Consider the following 18,814-nt stretch of genomic DNA (forward strand, 5'->3'; position numbering starts at 1 on the left):
CGGAGGCCCTCCGGAGGCCAGACACAGCCTGTTTGCAGACTTTCAGTCGGACCAAAAGGCCCGTTTTTTGCTCTCTCCAGGCTCCAGAGCCTTTCTAGGAGCCTGGGGAGGGCAAAAACGGCTTTCCCCACCCTCCCGGAACCCCACCAGAGGCCGAAAACTGCCTGTTTTGAGCCCAGGAAGCCCAAAAATCAGCTGGCGCACCCATGCACACCAGAGCTGAGCTTGCATGCCCACCGATATGGCTCCGTGTGTCACCTGTGGCATGCATGCCATAGGTTCACTATCAGGGCCAGGGACGTGCGGTCAGGGGAGGCAGGGGAGGCAGAGCCTCACCTCTCATCATGAAATAATAATATATAATAATAATATCCACAAGGGAGTTTCATATATATAAGAGGAAGAGGAGGGAGGAAGAGCGAGCGTGGGGCGGTGCCAGCTGGGCAACCAGCAGAGGCAGGAGGGTTCTCAGAAGCGCCAATAACCTTCCTGCCTCTGCTGTACTTTGCACGCTCCTCGCGACTGCAATAGACGTCCAGAAGTGGCAGGGGCTTGATGACTTTGCCGCAGCTGACGGACGGAAGTTGCCAGAGTGGCACCGAGGCAGTCCGGCGGACGAGCGACCGAGGATCAGGCTGCCTGATCCTCCATCGCTCGCTCGCTCACTCGCTCTTTCGTCCGCCCGGACCCCTCGGTGCCACTCTGGTTACCTCCGGCCGGCCGCGCCCAGCAGCGACGTCGGCGACATCATCAAGACGAAGTGGCTTGGAGGCGAAGTGCTTTTCAGTGCTTTTCTGTGCGTCTGGCGTTTAGGTAGATAGCCGGATGTCCTAAATGCCAGACGCACAGAAAAGCACTGAAAAGCAGCTGCTGTTGGGGATCGTGGAGGCAGCCTCAGCCTCCAGCACACGTGGTCCCATTCCCCGCCTTCCTGATGACGTCACCAGCCTCACCAGCCATAAACCTCACCGCACGTCACTGATCAGGGCCATAGGTTATGAACACGTGACATTTCCAATCAAGACCTGGCTGATTTAAAATCCAATCTAACAAGTGTGATTATTATCCATCTATTCATACGAAATACGAAAAGTTCAAAGTCACTAATGATAGATCATTCTAGGAGAAGGAAGTTTTCTCTTTCGCAAACGTTGACGCTCATTCTTTGTGCCTGCTACCTTTCCTGAATGCTTTCCTTACCCAGTTCTCCTGCCCTAACAACTTTATTTCAATGATTTATTTTGAAATACAAGGTGATGACATTACATGCTACAAATAAGCTTCAACAAGCTTCACGAAAATAGTTTCTTTAAATAAAGATGCCCTTCCTTTGTTAGGAAAATTGTCCAAGGAAGTGTGCTTGAAAACATAACACATAAACGTAACACGTAAAACTGACAGGATCCTCCCTGTTGCCATTCATAGCAAATATTCTAACCTGGGCAGAACTTGACGGTGAGCTACGAAATATTCTCCACTGTGGCAAAAAGCCTGCAGTCCAGCGAGATTTTATTTATTTATCTCTCACTTTTAGCATTTACAAAAGAGCATTTCATTTTCCTCAGTCAAATGAAAAAGAACCTTTCGGGTGGGCGATCAACAATTATGCCAGTGCAAACAGTCAAAAACTGTCAGCCGGGGTGGAAGAAGAAACACAGGACGCTTAGAAACAGGTGCCGGAGCGACAGCTTCCGGGGCTGTTGTGGGGTCCGTTGCCGTAGCCTCGCTGGAGGCAGGAGCTGCAGGGTCCTCGGAGGCCAGAGCGCTAGGCTCACTGGAGGCAAGAACAGCAGATTCGGGATCTTTCGGTTTGGGCTCCTCGGCCAACCGCTGCTCTTGGAGTATGCTGGGGATGGTTTGAGGCAAACCGTAGCTGTTGTAGGTATGTTGGTAGGTGGTGCTGGGCGTGCGTTGAAGGGGTTGCCTTTGGAAGTGGTGTTGGATTAAGAGCTGGGGAACCTTCCCTTTGGAGTGGAAGTCGTACTGATAACTCGAGTGAAGGGGCCTGTCACGTTCTAATTCCTCCTTCAAGGGGACCCAGTCAATCATGTTCCGGGTATTGTGAAGACTCCCTTCTATTCTCCTTCTCCCTAAGCCCTGCCATAAAACAAGGGGAACCTGTTCAGACTTGCGCTGCCGAAACAAGCTACGTTTAATCCAAATATTAAAAAAAGGATACCAGTTACCAAAGATGAAGATCAAGCAAGTTGTGGAGACCATTGAAAAGAGCCTCGGGGGAAACATATTTCTATGTAAATATGAGACCGGGATCGCTGGAATTTCACCCCGAAAACCCATCAGAGTGAAGAAGAAAATAAGCAAGGGCAACAACGGGAGGAGGGAGAAAGAGGAGGGAAAAGAAGAAAGGGTAAAGGAGAGGAAGTAAGGGAGGGGTGGTGTGAGTAGGAGAGAGGGTAAGAAGGAGGAGGAGAGAGGAGTGGGGGGAGAGGGAGGGGAAGAAGAAAAGAGGAAGGAGAGGAGCAAAGGAGAAGGTAGAGAAGGGAGGTTGGTTGGAAAGAAAGAAGGAGTAGAATTGTTGCAAAATAAGATGGATGTACAGGGTGGAAAGAAAGTGACCCTGATTATGTTTTCTGAATGCTTAAACAGATTGAAGATAACAGATAAATATTACAATACAATACAATACAATAGTAGAGTTGGAAGGGACCTTGGAGGTCTTCTAGTCCAACCCCCTGCCTAGGCAGGAAACCCTATACCGTTTCAGACAAATGGCTATCCAACATCTTCTTAAAGACTTCCAGTGTTGGGGCATTCACAGCCTCTGGAGGCAAGCTGTTCCACTGATTAATTGTTCTCACTGTCAGGAAATTTCTCCTCAGTTCTAAGTTGCTTCTCTCCTTGATTAGTTTCCACCCATTGCTTCTTGTTCTACCCTCAGGTGCCTTGGAGAATAGTTTGACTCCCTCTTCTTTGTGGCAACCTCTGAGATATTGGAACAATGCTATCATGTCTCCCCTAGTCCTTCTTTTCATTAAACTGGACATACCCAGTTCCTGCAACCGTTCCTCATATGTTTTAGCCTCCAGTCCCCTAATCATCTTTGTTGCTCTTCTCTGCACTCTTTCTAGAGTCTCCACATCTTTTTTACATCGTGGCGACCAGAACTGAATACAGTATTCCAAGTGTGGCCTTACCAAGGCATTATAAAGTGGTATTAACACATCGCGTGATCTTGATTTTATTAAGAGTACTCATGAGACTATATATTTGTGAATGTATATGGAAAGGAAAAAATAAAACTTTTTACAAAAAAGAAAAAAGAAAATTGCCTCTGCAACAGGGGTGACCAATTAGTCCTTGATTTACAACAGTTCTATCAACCCTGAAGCTGACCTGACCGAGGCTATTTTTAAGGCTTCAGTGTTGCCACACTGGAGCTGAGGCAGAGGGGGGGGGGGAATAGAGGTAGCTGGGGAGGTTTGTAGCCAAAGCAAAATACTTTCTCCTGGGAACCAAGGACATTCCCACAGGTGGTCAGAGAGAGGAGGAGTGAAGTCATCAGGCAACCGGATGGCACCTTGATTGGACCATGTGACTGTTTGTTTGGGGAAGGGAGAAAACTTTTAATTAGGTGAAAACCATGGGAACATTCAGAGTCGGTTTTCAACCAGCCTTTTGCCAATATGATATATCCAATAAAACTGTTCTTTGAGGAATCTATCTGCCTCGGAGTTCTGTTCATTATGGGTATGAACCCTGACAAGTTCATTTAGTGACCCAAGTTACAAAGGCACCAAAAATGTGGCTTATGACCTTTTTTCCCTCCACAGCTGCAGCATCCTCATGGTCACGAGAATTCGGACGCTTGGGCAACTGTCTCAGTGTCCCCGGGGGTCATATGATCACCTTTTGCAACCTTCTCCCAATGCCTATGGAGATGCTCAGTCATCCAGTTCCTGGTTCTCCCAAAGATTCTTTTTCACGAGGCAACCGGACTTTCTGGTTTTTTCTTTGAAGACGTTTCACTTCTCCTCCAAGAAGCTTCCTCAACTCAGGGCAGCTCATCCTCTGAGATGAAGAAGCTTCTTGGATGAGAAGCGAAACGTCTTCAAAGAAAAAAACAAAAAGTCCGGTTGCCTCTTGAAAAAGCTCCTTTCTCCCAAGCAAAACCAAGAGGGAAGCCAGATTCACTTAACAACTGCTGTGTTTCATTTAACAACTGTGGCAAGATGTAAAATGGGCAAAACTCGCCCATTTTAGTAACAGAAATGTTGGGCTTCATTGTGGTGGTAAGTCAAGGACTACCTCAGGGGTGGGTTGCTACCGGCATTACTGCTGATTCGGCGCACAAAAAACGTGCACCTATTTACACGCTACTTCGGTGTGCACATTTACACTTCAAAAGGTCTGTGCGTGCGCAGAACATTAGAAAGGGGGGGGGAGAATTACATTTCTGCAATGAAGATTGTTCTGCTCATGGGCAGAACCAAAAATCAAGATGGCGCTGCCAACAATAGAACCGGTTCAGGTGCGTGGGTGGCAGAGTTACTATATACTCAGCCAAACCTGTCCAAACTAGTAGAAACCCACCTCTGGACTACCTGTGATCTCAGCCAACCCAAAGAAAAACACATCGAGTAGATTCAGTGGTGGGTTCCGGATCCCGTTCCAACTGATACGGTTGGAACGGGCCTGGCGTCACCCACATGGATGTGCCCGATGCGCGCCCACACACATGGCGTACACATGCATCATAGCTGCCAACGATGCTTCCGCAAGCCTCTGCGACGCTCCAGCTGCTCACCAGGAACGGTACCTGGTGCTCCGGGGAGGCTCCGGTACGCCCGAACCAGGGCATACCGCCTGCAACTCACCACTGAGTAGATTCCATTAGCATCCCGGCCCCCAAAACCACTGATTTCTGCCCACAATGGGAGAGAGTTTGAAGCTGTAAGCAATTAAGAGGCTTAGCTATATGGCTTGGCTACTGCTTTTACAAGGACATCCAACCAGTGATAGCAGTTCCTGAGAGAATCCAAGAAGCTGCCGAAGGAAGGTGAGTGACGCGAGAATTTTTCAAGAAATAACCAAGCCCTAAATAGTTGCAGGAACTGGGTATGTCTAGTTTAATAGAAAGAAGGACTAGGGGAGACATGATAGCAGCGTTCCAATATCTCAGGGGTTGCCACAAAGAAGAGGGAGTCAAACTATTCTCCAAGGCACCTGAGGGTAGAACAAGAAGCAATGGGTGGAAACTAATCAAGGAGAGAAGCATCTTAGAACTGAGGAGAAATTTCCTGACAGTTAGAACAATTAATCAGTGGAACAGCTTGCCTCCAGAAGTTGTGAATGCCCCAACACCGGAAGTCTTTAAGAAGATGTTGGATAGCTATTTGTCTGAAACGGTATAGGGTTTCCTGCCTAGGCAGGGGGTTGGACTAGAAGACCTCCAAGGTCCCTTCCAACTCTGCTATTGTATTGTATTGTATTGCTGTCTGTTTCTACAATAAGAGAAGAGAAACGTGAGATTTGGAATCTTCCCCTTGCCCCGCCCTGTAAATATACTCACGTGCTCAAAATACGTCGCTGTTCCTGGGAAGGCCTGTCGGTTGTCATGTTTGGAGAATATGTGCTTCGAAGGGGTTTCCTTAAAAAAATAAAAGACGACATGACATCACTTCAGTTGTTAAGTGAATCCAACAGTTGTGAAGCAAATTTCGGCTCCCCCTCCCCCCCATTGACTTTGCTTATCGGAACCGGCTGGGAAAGTTGCAAATGGTGATCACATGACCTTCGGATGCTGCAGCTTTCATAAATACATGGTTGCCAAGCAACTGCATTTTGATCACATGACAATGGCAGTCCTGAAACAGCCATAGGTCTGTGGACCAGCCATGGCTTTTTTCAGTGCTGTTGTAACCTCGAACGGTTGCTAAATGAATGGTTGAGTCGAGGTCTACCAACATTGGAGTTGTGTTATGGTGAATAGAGTTGTCCTCACCAGTGGTGGGATTCAAATAATTTAACAACCGGTTCTCTGCCCTAATGACCAGCTGGGTAGGTGGGGCTCGGTGGTCATGTGACTGGGTGGGTGTGGCCAACTCAACGCCACTCACATCGATTAGCTGTTACAATGTAGTAAGGTTAACCGGAGAGGCGGTTTCTGTAAGCAGGGCAATAAAGATGAGGCTAGAAACAACACCAGAATGTTTCCTTCCTGCCTTCCTTACAGGATTAGCCTTGTAAAGTGGGAAAAAACAAAATGAGATTTCTTCCAACAACCGATTCTCCGAACTGCTTAGAAAGTTAACAACCGGTTCTCCTAAATAGGTGCGAACTGGCTGAATCCCACCACTGGTCCTCACCTTAAAACAGTTCATTTAGTGACCAAAGTTACAATGACACTGAAAATACTGATTTATAGCCATTTTTTCACCCTTATGACCATTGCAGGTCAGGTGATTTACATTCGGATACTTGCCAATTGACTCACATTTTCACTCCCCGGGGGTCTCCTGATCCCCTTTTGCAACCTTCCAACAAGCAAAGTCAATGGGGAAGCCAGATTCACTTAACACCTGCGTTACTAATTCGACAACTGCAGTGATTCACTTAACAACTGTGGCAAGGCAGGTTGTAAAATGGGGCAAAGCCTTGGCAAAGTTCTCATTTAGCAACATCAATTTTGGGCTCAACTGTGGTCGTACGTTGAGGACTACCTGTGCAAGATTAAAACTTTCCTCAGAGTATTCTTCCTTTTGGGAAATCTACTGGATATTTATAGCACTTTTACCCCTGAGCTAATAAGTGCTTAAGAGAAGCAGAAAACAGAAACAAGTTTACAAGTGCCACGTGTGTTATTCCCTAAGCAACTGCAACACATTGGAATGTTTGAAATCAACACCTTCCTATTATATATGATACATATCTGTTGGCAACAAGGTCACACAAACACACTGGCATGAAATTCTGCTTAACAAGACAGCCCATAGACACCATCAGTGATTCATACTTGACCAATTCCTACATTTGGATCAAACTGCAGGCGCGACCAAGCTAATGGAATTGATCTGACAGCCAAACGTTTGATTAGCCGACTGTAAATCCATAGAGAAGTTTATTTTTTTCCAAGTCAATGAACTTCTATGCTCCAAAATGTTTAAAAAATGATGAAATTGTTTCCTTTCAGAGTGTTTAAATCATTTAAGGAGAAGCTTTCAAGGATGAAATCAGTTTTGTCCTATCTGCAGCCTTCCCTTTTTAAGAAGTTTGTTAAGAAGGTTGTTGGGCAATTTGAGAAAGCTCTGCTGGAAACAGATTATTTGACTACTTTCAGTTGTACTATCATCTATCATCTGTCTGTCTGTCAATCTCTGTCTCTATCTCTCTCTTTCTTTCGCTCTCTGTCTCTCTCTTTCTCTCTCTGTCACTCTCTATCTCTCTTTTGCTCTCTGTCTCTCTGTCTCTCTGTCTTTCTCTGTCTCTGTCTTTTTCTCTCTCTCTCTCACTTTCTCTCTCTCTCTCTCTCTCTCTCTCTCTCTCTTTCACTCTCTATCTCTCTTTTGCTCTGTCTCTCTGTCTTTCTCTGTCTCTGTCTTTTTCTCTCTCTCTCTCTGTCTCTCTCTCTCTCTCTTTTACTCTCTATCTCTCTTTTGCTCTGTCTTTCCCTGTCTCTGTCTTTCTCTTTCTCTCTCTCTCACACACACACTTTCTCTCTCTTTCTCTCTCTCTCTCTCTTTCTCTCTCTCTCTCTAATTCATTTATTCTCTCTCTCTCTCTCTCTCTCCCTCCCTCCCTCCCTCCCTCCTCTGATTGTTATGTAATGTGATTCTGGCCGCTTATAGTAGTATGAATTGATTGGCCATATTAATTAAATCTATAAACAAACAAACATACTGGTACACGAGAGCTAAGCAAAGGTCCTCCTGCCCCCAGCTGCCACCTGCTCTCCGAGCAGTAGTGGGGAGTCCAGAATGACCTCCTAGGTTGCACAAAACACTGGAAGCAGCAGCTGCCAAAAAAGCCAACACAGTTCTAGTCTACATAAACAGAGGGATAGAATCAAGATCACGTGAAGTGTTAATACCACTTTATAATGCCTTGGTAAGGCCACACTTGGAATACTGCATTCAGTTTTGGTCGCCACGATGCAAAAAAGATGTGGAGACTCTAGAAAGAGTGCAGAGAAGAGCAACAAAGATGATTAGGGGACTGGAGACTAAAACATATGAAGAACGGTTGCAGGAACTGGGTATGTTTAGCTTAAGAGAAAGAAGGACTAGGGGAGACATGATAGCAGTCTTCCAATATCTCAGGGGCTGCCACAAAGAAGAGGGAGTCAAACTATTCTCCAAGGCACCTGAGGGTAGAACAAGAAACAATGGGTGGAAACTAATCAAGGAGAGAAGCAACTTAGACCTGAGGAGAAACTTCCTGACAGTTAGAACAATTAATCAGTGGAACAGAAGTTGCCTCCAGAAGTTGTGAATGCCCCAACACTGGAAGTCTTTCAGAAGATGTTGGATAGCCATTTATCTGAAACAGTATAGGGTTTCCTGCCTAGGCAGGGGGTTGGACTAGAAGACCTCCAAGGTCCCTTCCAACTCTGCTATTGTATTGTATTGTGTTAAATATCCCTGATCTGCAGGGCCAAACAGCCACAGCTACTCAGTTTTGTGTCAGGATTGAGCCACCATCCGTTCTTTTCCATCCAGACCCAAATAGCCTCCATATACTATATCAGCAACTTGACAGCTTCATTTGTGCAGCCTGGAGAGGTAAAGCTTGGTATCATCAGCATACTGATGTTATCAAATCCTGAACCGGTGAAGGCCTCACCCAGCTGTTTACGTAGATAAACAGGAAAAGGGAAAGTATCAGACTTTGATATCCCAGTTAGATCATTTGAAAGATGATCTAAAGTTAGTCAAATCCAATTCCACACAAACATTTCCAAGTGCTTGATTTGAAGACAGACACTGTAGGGATACAAATTTCAGTTTCTTTTCCTAGCAGTCATTACGACACAATCAAATGTTACAATATCTTCTACTGAGTGGCAGGGCAGTATAAACAGTACAAACCAGATTATGGAGATTGAGATTCAGATTTAAAATCATTAACAAGGTTGCTGGTTTTCAAACAACCATTAAATATCTTCCAGACTGGATTTGCACATTATGTTACAAAATATTACAATAATTTAAACCACAGCTTGCTGACTATTTCACAGGTGCCTAGGTTCACACCAGGGGTGGGTTCCAGGTGCTGCCACTGCTGGTTTGCTCAGGGGGTGTGCTGTGTGCACTGCATGAAGTGTGTGGGCACACTTGATGTGCACTACAGGCCCAAGCACAGTACTAAAAAAATGTTTCTGCGCATGCACAGAAGCAAAAAACAAGATGGCAGCATCTACAGTGGTGCTGATAGAACCGGTTCAGGGGCATGGCAGTCCGTGTTACTATCTACTCGGCCGATCCTGTCCGAACCAGTAGGAACCCACCTCTGCTTCACACATTACACTAATTCAAAACCATATTATAGCTTAAGACAGTGGTGTCAAACTCAAGGCCCGTGGGCCAATTCTGGCCCGTGGGTGCTTAGATCTGGCCCATGGGGCCCCCCTGGAAATAGCAAAGGACCGGCCCGCAGGGCCTCTGTCACTGAAAATGGAGCATGGGAGGGCCGTGTGGTGTGGTGCAGGAAGCCAAGTAGCCCATGCCCACCCAGCAACCGGGCAGAAAACCGGTCGCTAACATTTTTGAATCCCACCCCTGAACTGTATGGCCTGTTGTAGCCTTCTGCAGCCACAGGACTGTGATTTACAATATTTGATAGTTTCCATCCTTTTCACTTACTTTCCACCAAAAAAACGCCCGTAGGAATACCATATTTTTCGAAGTATAAGACGCTCCGGAGTTTAAGATGCACGTTTAAGGTTCTGCCTCTGCCTACCAGCATCCATAGTATTCAGATGACACATGGTAACAAGGTCAACAAGGCATAGCAACTAAGTCAGCCAATAAGGGCTATTTGGACTCTGTGTAACCAAGGAGGAGATAGGAAGGAGTCTGGCTTAGCAGAGAACTGAAAGCAAAATTGCTTGTGTTTTGCTTGTATTTACTGCTACCTTGTAAAAACCTGCTTTTGGTAATGTATTGTATATTATTATTATTTTGAATCCTGCTGAATCAATTACTCGTGTGTGCTTTCTGAATTTGATTACTGCTGCAAACTCCGACCAGCCAGGTCAGCTTCAGCACCTATTGCAGCCTGATTCAGACAGCTGATTGGCGGGTGGATTGGACTGCCGGAATACCCCCAATCGGCTGTTCCAGCTACAGGGATTGCCATCGTGTTTTTGGCCTCTAGTGGGGGTGGGTGGGGCTACATTTGGTGTATAAGATGTACCCAAACTTTCACCCTCTTTTTGGGGGGTGGGGAAAGGTGTGTTTTACTCTGAAAAATACAGTAATAGATTCACCAAATGACCACCAGTTGTTTAATGGCCGCTATAAAACAAAGTCATAAACGTGGGTCATTATGACTTCTGACAGAAATTCTATGATGGTCATAAATGGAGAATGACCTGCATTCTGCCTAGTACTGAGCTCTGAGAATCTTTCCTCTTCCAGGAATTGATCAGAGTTTAATCAGCCCCTGAATAATAAACCCCGGTGTTGGCGATGAGCTGGCACTTTCATGGAACACTCTGTTAGCAGATGAATTTAATCAACCTGCTCCAGAAATGATTATTCAATGGCAGCGTTTACTGTGCCAGTGATTGATGCTGGAAAACACTCGCCAACTGACAAATAAAAGTCGGATTCATATTCTACTGGCGTTGCTTTTTCTTTTACAAGGTGTACTCCCACTCTAGGCAAAGGCTGCCACCTGCAAGCTTCGGTTTCTTTAGCCCATCAGTCAGAGTTGAGGAGGCAGTAAATTCAACAAGATGGAACATAAGCAGTGGCTTCTCTGTTGGTTTCAATTATGTAAATGTTTTGGTAGAGAGTTTTAGTTGTTAAAAGTGTCTGCATAGTGTCTTAAATTCTTCATGGATACTATATACAAACTAACACTGTACATTAAACCTACTACGGTACCAGTGGTGGGTTCCTAACCGGTTTACTACTGGTTCGCTGAGAGAGGGCATTTTGCACATGCGCTGCTAACTTCGCTTGTGCATGCGGCGGCCACACATTGCTGCGCATGCGCAGTTTACTGAAAACTGCACATGCACAGAAACATGCTGGCAACGAGAGAAGAGATTGGGGAACCAGTTCAGGGGTGTAGCAGGCCTGGGTTGCTGCCGGTTCCAACGATCCAGGCCGCCAAACCACTACCGGTTCGGCCGAAGCAGTAGGAACCCACCACTGTACTGTACTAAAAGTAATAAGAAATGGGAAAAAAGAGGGAAAGAAAAAGAAAGAATGAAAAGAAATAGAAAGAAAAATCTTCCCATTTCTTTTGCAGTAAATATAAGTGTAGAATACAGAATAACAGAATTGGAAGGGACCTTGGAGGTCTTCTAGACCAGCCCTCTGCTCAAGCAGGAGGCTCTACAGAATTTCAGACAAATGGCTCTTGAAAGCTTCCAGTGTTGAAGCTCCCACAACTATAAAGACAAGCAGTTCCTCTGGTTATTTGTTCTCACCGTCAGGAAATTTCTCTTTAGTTCTAGGTTGGATCTCTCCTTGATTTGTTTTAACCATTGCTTCTTGTCCTACCTCCAAGTGCTCTGGAAAATAGGATGATTCCTTTTTTGTGATAGCCCTTCAAATACTGCAACACTCTAGTGGTGGGTTCCGGATCCCGTCACGACTGGTACACTGTGACAGGGCCGGGTATCCACCACGTGCATGTGTGCTGCACATGTGTGCGCACCCACTGCCTGCGACGCTCCAGCTACTCGGCGGAGCGTCGCACAGGGGCCATACGCTGCCTGTGCATGTGCAAATGGTCTGGTTGGCTCAGGAATGCAGGTGGGCAGGCCCTCTGAAGCACAGTACCAGAATGGTGCCTACTGCTCCCAGAAGGCACCGGTACACCCGTACTGGGGTGTACCGCCCGCAACCCACCACTGGAACACTGCTATCATGTCACCCCAGTCCTTCTTTTCGCTAGATTTGACATACCCAATTCCTGCGACGGTTCTTCATGTTTTAGCCTCCAGTCCCCTAATTGTCTTTGCTGCTCGTCTCTCCACTCTTTCCATAGTCTCAACATCTTTTTTATATTGAGGTGACCATAACATCAACGTTATCTCTTACTATGATTACAAAAAAAACTGTCAGGATTCCAAATAGCCTCCAAAAATAAATCAGAGTCCGAGACAAAGGATTCCTCAAAGTTCCAATTTAGTAAGAGAGCCATGTTGACATATCTGAGAAAACCTGAATCTGAAGGCTTCCCAGTTTTCCCCACCCAGTTCAAAGTCCTGCCCCCACACCCACAAGTCCATCACATGGTCCAATCTTCCACTGCCATGCTGGCAGTTCCACCCATCCAGTTCCTGTCAGGTGCAAAGACAAAGGATGACCTTGGTTTTCTAGAAATAATTTTGTTTTGGCTACATAGCATCTCACTCCATATAATCCCCCCTCTCCCCCATTCTCCCACAATAGAAAAAGCATAGTAGAATAATAGAAAGTGTGGCAGGCCAAAGATCCAAAAGAAAACTGCAGGGCTGACAAATTCATTCTCTTCTATTATATAGGGTTTTTTTTTCTAATCATAAATCATAAATGCATTTTGTTCTGTTTTACATTAAAAAAAATCTGTAGAGGGTGTCCAGTCAGCCATAAATATAGACATTGTTTTTCTCTAATGCAAGAAGTTAATTTAGCCATCTCTGCATGTTCCACCATCTTCAGTGACCATTCCTCCATGGTGGGTACCATCAAACCATTCTATTTTTGAGCTACAGTGTTTTCACTTGTCATGTATAGACATAATTCCAATTAAATATGATTTGTTGAATGAGCCATAGAAAGCCCAGGTGTGCAACTTTTGGATGATTGCGGGCATTCTTACTTATTTTTTGGGAAGCTCAAAAAAAACGTTAAGCCGATTTTATTCTAATTGAAAAAAATTCAAATACTTTAAATGCAAAGCTGCATGAATCCCCCAAGCCTTCAAGATCTTTACCCCTTCTATCAGTCAACATTTATCTCTGGCTGGGTTCACACCTGACAGTAACAAAAGCCAAGTAAGCTATATTATGATTCAGGCAGTGGTGACATTCATTTTTTTTACTACCGGTTCTGTGGGCGTGGCAGGGAAAGGATATTGCAAAATCTCCATTCCCACCCCACTGTGGGGCCAGCCAGAGGTGGTATTTGTTGGTTTTCTATTCAAAATTTCCACTACCGGTTCTCCAGAACCTGTCAGAACTTGCCGAATTTCACTCCTGGATTCAGGGTAGGAATTAGCAAAATAGTGCTTTTAAAAGGCACTGACAACACTGTTAACTTCCCTCCCGCAAAACCTCTCAAGAAATGTTACCCATTAAAATGTTTTTTAAAGTATTTTAGTGCCTTTATAATTGTGCAAGTCCCTGGAGCCTCTTTGCTATCTGAAAAGGAGACCAAGCAGAAAATGTGGTGGTAGGGCTATTGAAAATGTTGTTGTTTCAAAGTTCAGACTAAATTATTCTCTTAATGTTGTTTTATCTGCATTTTGTGTTATCAATCTCACTATAATTCCAGCAATCCATACACTCCTTCATGTGTCATAGGGGATCTATTTGCAACTCTTTTGCAAATCTCTTTTATTGCTCAGCCCTTTTTTCCAAATGGAAATTTCTCTGGTTTTTTTGTATTAGATACATTATAATAATAGGTTTGAGACACACAGTCTTGTTTTCTTTTGCAAAAAAAAGTATTTGCAAAATTGGTAAACACTCAAAATCAATATAGGCAAAATCTAAGAAGCTTCTAAGTTTTATAGTATTACAAAATTATAGGCCTTTCTGTTCCCTTAAGTGAGAATTCTGGTACTTCTGGTAATATCAGATTCGAATGATCTTCTAAATATTTTAGATATTATGGGCTTCAAAATCCAGAGAGTCATGGAATATTTTCTTTAAACGTTTTGAAATAAGAATGTTTGGTATGTTAACAAGCACGTTCCAGTATTAAACAGCATAACTGTCTAATTGGATTGCTATGAAGTAATGTAATGCTTTAGGGCAGTGATGGCTAACCTTTTCCAGATCGAGTGGCCAAAGCATGTACACGTGCGACCCCGAGCCCCCAAAATGCATGCGTGCATGCCCCCTGTGCATGCCCCCCCACTCCCCGCACATCCACACAAGTCCCCCTGCATGCATAGGCATCCCTGCACATGCTCCGCCCCCCCCACGTATGTGTGTGCATCCCCTGCAAGTGCCCTGCCCCCCCATGCAGGCACGGCAGAAACCCGAAGACCAGCTGGCCAGCGGGAGATGTACGCGCATTCACGGCAGAACTAAACTGGGGCAACAGCTTGCGTGCCCACAGAGAGGGTGCTGTGTACCACCTCTGGCACATGTGCCATAGGTTCGCCATCACAGCTTTAGGGGTTACAACTTAACACCACAACTGTTCCTATACTGCCGAGTTATTTTTGTACAGTCTGTGATCTTTAGAAAAATTCCTGTCAAAGCAGGACGTGCGGAGTCTCTCTGAGTTTGGTTGTTTGGTTTGAGTTGGTTTGCTTGCAGATGATTCATTTCCAAACTAGGGAACATCATCATTGCTAGAGACTCTGGGCTCTGTTTATATACGTATATTATATTCCCAGTTTACATATAGAAAACATAAGGCAGACAATCATACCGAAGACCAGAAGAACACAGAATCAGAAACGTATTCAAAACAGAGGACAGAATAGTCCTCAAAACCTAAAGGAGGACCAAACCATCACTATTTTCCCAGCAAAGGAAGAACCGCAGTTATTACAGAACCCACTGCATACAAAAAAGCCAAATTACTGGAAGGCAAAGAAATCTACACCCCAGATTACACATCAACCTGATACAAAAGCTAGACAAGAACCTTCAACTCCATAACTAGCTAAGGTCAAATCACAAAAGAAGAACAACGGCAGGTGAAAAGCTGTGGACCCATCCTCCTCTGCGTCTATGGACATCCAAAACACACGAGCCCATCCTATCACTTTCTCCAATTGTATCACTATCAGGAATACAACATACAAAAGAACATTATATATATATATATATATATATATATATATATATATATATATATATATATATATATATATATATATATATATATATATATATATATATATATATATATATATATATATATATATATATATATATATATATATATATATATATATATATATATGTAATTGTACTGATAAATAAATAAAGGGAGACTAGGATAGATCTATTTCGAGCTAATTAGCTCTCATCAGCTAGCCATACCCTTACTGGGATTAGAACCCGGGCTGTATATATCTTAGGCAGGAGTCTTAATAATACAGCCCGGGTTCTAATCCCAGTAAGGGTATGGCTAGCTGATGAGAGCTAATTAGCTCGAAATATATCTATCCTAGTCTCCCTTTATTTATTTATCAGTACAATTACAACACAAATATAAAAAGGCAACAGTAAAAATAAAAATATGGTTTTCTGCCTGCATGGTCTTCTGTGATAAGCCGAAAGACAGAAAGAGGGAGTAGTGACCTTCCATGTATGTATGTATGTGTATATATATATATATATATATATATATATATATATATATATATATATATATATATATATATATATATATATATATATATATATATATATATATATATATATATATATATATATATATATATATATATATATATATATATATATATATATATATATATATATATATATATATATATATATATATATATATATATATATATATATATATATATATATATATATATATATATATATATATATATATATATATATATATATATATATATATATATATATATATATATATATATATATATATATATATATATATATATATATATATATATATATATATATATATATATATATATATATATATATATATATATATATATATATATATATATATATATATATATATATATATATAAAGCTTGGGCCTCTCACAGAGGGGAGTGAATATTCTATCAATTCCTCACTACAGTGCCTGCCGAAAATCTAAAAATAGAAGAAAACGAAATTATGGTTTTATTTCATGTCACTGCACTTTTTACATCCATAAATCCAGAGATAGTAAAAGAATCAGTAGCAGCAGTACTACACAATATCTAACCTAGCCAAAAAATATCCACTGGGGTATTTTTGGACCTCATCAACCTCTGCTTCAACACCAACTTTCATTTTGATGGACAACTATAGCAACAAATCAGAGGAACACCAGAGAATCAACATTCTTGGGACTCATAGAAGAGACCTATAAGGCAGCATCTAGAAACTATAGTCCTCCCACACATACAACTTAAATTATGGGTTTGGTATGTAGATGACACCTTTTGCCAGGCCTGCAGCCATCTTTTCTTTTGGACCTCAGGCCTGCCACACTTTCTATTATTCTACCATGCATTTTCTATTGTGGGGAAATGGGAGGCGGGATTATACGGAGTTGGGTGATATGTAGCCATAAAAAATTATTTACAGAACGCCAAGGTCATCCTTTGTCTCTGCACCTGGCCGGAACTGGATGGTGGAACTGCCAGCATGGCAGTGGGAGATTAGACCATGTGATGCCCTTGTGGGTGTGGGGGCAAGATCTTGAACTTTCAACTGGGTGGGAAAACCGGGAAGCCTTCAGATTTGAGTTTTCCCAGATGGGCCAACGTGGCTCTCTTAATAAATTGGAACTTTGAGGAATCCTTTGCTTTGGACTCTGATTTACTTTTGGATGCTATTTGGAACCCTGATACCTTTGTCCAAATAAGAAGGAACAAATAGGGAAGACACATGAAACTATTAACAACATCCTCAGCACACTATATTTTTATTTAATCTATATGCTGCCCATCTCACTAGGGTGAGAATATTATTCAACTAAGTATAAATGCACTGAAGCAATCTGGAACACCAGGAGGAGGAAACGGTCTACCTATATAACATCTTCCAACAAAATTGATACCCACATTTAAAAAAATACCTGACCTCTCAACTCACTGTAGCACAACCAACACAGACAATGAAAAGGACAACAGTGCCATGCATCAAAGACAGAAACAACCAACAATTACAACAACATCACCACAGCACACAAATCAACTAAAGCCTTCCAAAGCATCCTAAGTAATCCAAAAGCCCCAGTAGCCCAATAAGCAAAACCAGGAGTCAACTATAGTATAAAAGACTGTAACACTCATAATGTAGGACAGACAAACAGAAAACTAGAGAGTGCATTCATGAACATCAACTAATAAAAGATATGATGAAAACTCCCTAATCTCACAGCACATGGGCAAACTGAACCATAGTTTCAACTGGGAAACAATGAACCTCTTAGACCTAGCTAAATCCAAAAGCACTTGGGAATTCTTGGATTATTATCATTTATTTATTATTTATTATTTCTTCGCACTTCTAGACCGCCCCCTCTCCCACAAGGGACTCGGGGCGGTGTACAGTCCACACAGCAAATACATAAGTGAGTACATATAAATATAAATATAAATATGAAGGAGGTTAAAAAGGATTAAAAGAACTGTACAGCGAGAATATAAATATGGCTTTAAAACCCCTAAAATCAAATTAAATTTAAAACAATACCCTTAAAAAACCAGTTAAAGTATATTTCCAGGAGGTAACAGTTATAACAATTATAATTATGCGAGGCCAGCTAATCGGAACAGGTGAGTCTTCAATTTTTGTCGGAAGGAGCGGAGGTCCGTGGTGGTTCTGATATCGGGGGGGAGGTCATTCCAGAGGGTTGGGCCCATCACAGAGAAGGCCCTGCTCCTTGGCGCTGCCCGCTGGCACTGCCTAGTGGACGGCACCTGGAGAAGCCCCTCCCTGTGAGAGCGAATTGGCCGCAGGGATGTATGTGGGAGGATGCGATCCCGCAAGTAACTAGGTCCTGTGCCATGGAGCGCTTTAAAGATGGTGATCAGAACCTTGAAACGCACCCGAAAAACCACAGGCAGCCAGTGCAGCTCGCGCAGGAGTGGTGTTACGTGGGAGTATCTGGTACTCCCCATGGATGCTTGGCATTTAGACTAATCAGCTATCAACTGACACATAGAGATAAATCACATTTACACACACACAAGAGACAATGTAAAAGTTAGGAAGGAAACAAAAACACCAGAATACTGCCTCTCTAACAGACTATGCCCAGTTAAGCAGGGATTAATACAGGCAAACAATCAAACAGAAAACAATAACAGACCATCAAGGAATTACCAAGGAAAAAACCACTTCCCTATCAATACTGGTAGGGCAAGCTACTGTTTATAAATACAAAGCAAAGCCCACACTCACTAGTACTGATGTTACCTAGTCAGGTAATGAAATGTCTGCAAGTAAACAAACAACCTCAGCACCAAGGGCTCCACAGTTCAGCCCTGAGCTACAGATATGCTCTTCTATTAAAAGCAGGAATTTTCAGCCCGTGCAAATTGTCATGCTGAATTGCTGCAGGAATAAGAACAGAATCATCTACTTTAAATAAACATAAATACTAAGTGTCTGGAATCCCTATCTGTAGCATCTGACCTCAGCTCCAGAATTACATTAGAACCCCACTGGTACCTATCAGGCTTTACCATTTTTTACCTTGCATAAAACAAATAAGAACTAACGTTTTGATTAGAAAATCAGCAGTGTGAGATC

At 43.0% G+C, this 18,814-nt stretch overlaps 1 protein-coding gene across 1 annotated transcript in view; it reads right to left on the bottom strand.

Moving 5' to 3' along the window:
* Positions 1–1,527: 1,527 nt before the first annotated feature.
* Positions 1,528–18,814, bottom strand: part of CIMIP7 (ciliary microtubule inner protein 7) — a 23,374-nt gene continuing 6,087 nt past the window's right edge. Inside the window, exons 2-3 of the mRNA XM_081947750.1 lie at positions 5,531–5,608; positions 1,528–2,097 (exon numbers count right to left, since the gene is read on the bottom strand). Of these exons, the coding sequence (XP_081803876.1) occupies positions 1,597–2,097; positions 5,531–5,608 (579 nt within the window). The 3' untranslated portion in view covers positions 1,528–1,596. The remainder of the gene's footprint in view (positions 2,098–5,530; positions 5,609–18,814) is intronic.

This window comes from Natrix helvetica, assembly GCF_964273705.1.
Source record: "Natrix helvetica genome assembly, chromosome: 1".
NCBI lineage: Eukaryota > Metazoa > Chordata > Lepidosauria > Squamata > Natricidae > Natrix > Natrix helvetica.